Source organism: Nothoprocta perdicaria, unplaced genomic scaffold (assembly GCF_003342845.1).
Source record: "Nothoprocta perdicaria isolate Ctin4 unplaced genomic scaffold, notPer1 scaffold_398, whole genome shotgun sequence".
Lineage (NCBI taxonomy): Eukaryota > Metazoa > Chordata > Aves > Tinamiformes > Tinamidae > Nothoprocta > Nothoprocta perdicaria.
In genome coordinates, this window is record NW_020455641.1 from 21,458 (window position 1) to 22,638 (window position 1,181).

A 1,181-nucleotide genomic window follows, 5' to 3' on the forward strand; every position below is an offset into this window, starting at 1 on the left:
GTGCTGCTCGGAAGCCCCCGGAGCAGCGGGAGGGCCCCCCGAGCRGAGCCCCCTGGGGCTGCCCCGTCCCCCGAACCTCCATCCGCCCCTGGTGCTTCCAGGGGAAACTGAGGCTGGGCRGGGGGGGCAGCCAGGAGGCGCTGGGGGGGCTGCAGCTGATGCCCCCCGCATCGCCCCGCAGCTCGTGGGGCTGCTGCTCATCGGCGTGGCCGCCTGGGGCAAGGGCTTCGGCATCGTCTCCAGCATCCACATCATCGGCGGCGTCATCGCCGTGGGCTTCTTCCTGCTGCTCATCGCCATCGTGGGCCTCATCGGCGCCATCCACCACCACCAGGTCATGCTCTTCTTCGTATCCTTGGCCGCAGCGGCGGCGCGAGCCGGGCTGGGGGACACGGCGGCGGCTCCGGGCGAGCGCCCCGTATCCCGCGGCTCCCACGTGGAAGCTGCGGCCGAGCTCCCTGTTCCCGAGGAGCTGCGGATTCCAGCAGCCTGGGCTGCCCCGCCGGGTCCGGGGAGCCACCCCCTGGTACCGACCCTGCTCTGGGTCCGGCCTTGGTGCTTCTGCTTTCCCTAGGGAAAAGGGAAGCAGAAGGGAAAGTGCTTGGGGGATGCCTGGAGGATGCAAGGGTAAAGCTTGGCTGGCACCCATGGGTGCCATGGGCACCATGGACATGGAGCACCCCACTCTGGATGGGGCATTGGGACAAGGGGAGCTTGTGGGGCAGCCCCACGCAGGGTCCGGGTCCCCCGGAAGTGATGCTGCCGCGCACGTGGCCTTGACTCCAGCCCTCCCAGTACATGATCATCCTGGGCCTCGTCTTCATCTTCCAGTTCGGCGTCTCCTGCTCCTGCCTGGCCATTAACAGGAGCCGCCAGGTGAGTCCCGCGTGAGGGCCACCAGGTCCCTTGTGGCCAGCGGGGCACTGCCCCCGCACGGGGACACCCGGAGCGGGACCCGCTGCCTCCGGCAGGTGCCAACCCCCGTGCTGGCACCGCTGTCCCTGCGTGTCCCCATCCCCGCTGTGCACGGGGGGGCACCCCGAGGGGGTGCCGGAGGTTAAGGGTGCTGTGCCCCCCCCACAGGAGGGGCTGTTCAGCTCCACGTGGCCCTTCCTGAGCAACAAGACCAAGACGGAGCTGGAGAAGAACCTGGACTGCTGCGGGCTGCTCAACAGCACCGC

At 69.6% G+C, this 1,181-nt stretch overlaps 1 protein-coding gene across 1 annotated transcript in view; it reads left to right on the top strand.

Moving 5' to 3' along the window:
* Positions 1–1,181, top strand: part of TSPAN31 (tetraspanin 31) — a 3,856-nt gene that overhangs the window by 2,266 nt on the left and 409 nt on the right. The window contains exons 2-4 of the mRNA XM_026045082.1: positions 182–349; positions 796–876; positions 1,084–1,181. The exon at positions 1,084–1,181 is cut by the window's right edge and continues 5 nt beyond it. Of these exons, the coding sequence (XP_025900867.1) occupies positions 182–349; positions 796–876; positions 1,084–1,181 (347 nt within the window). The remainder of the gene's footprint in view (positions 1–181; positions 350–795; positions 877–1,083) is intronic.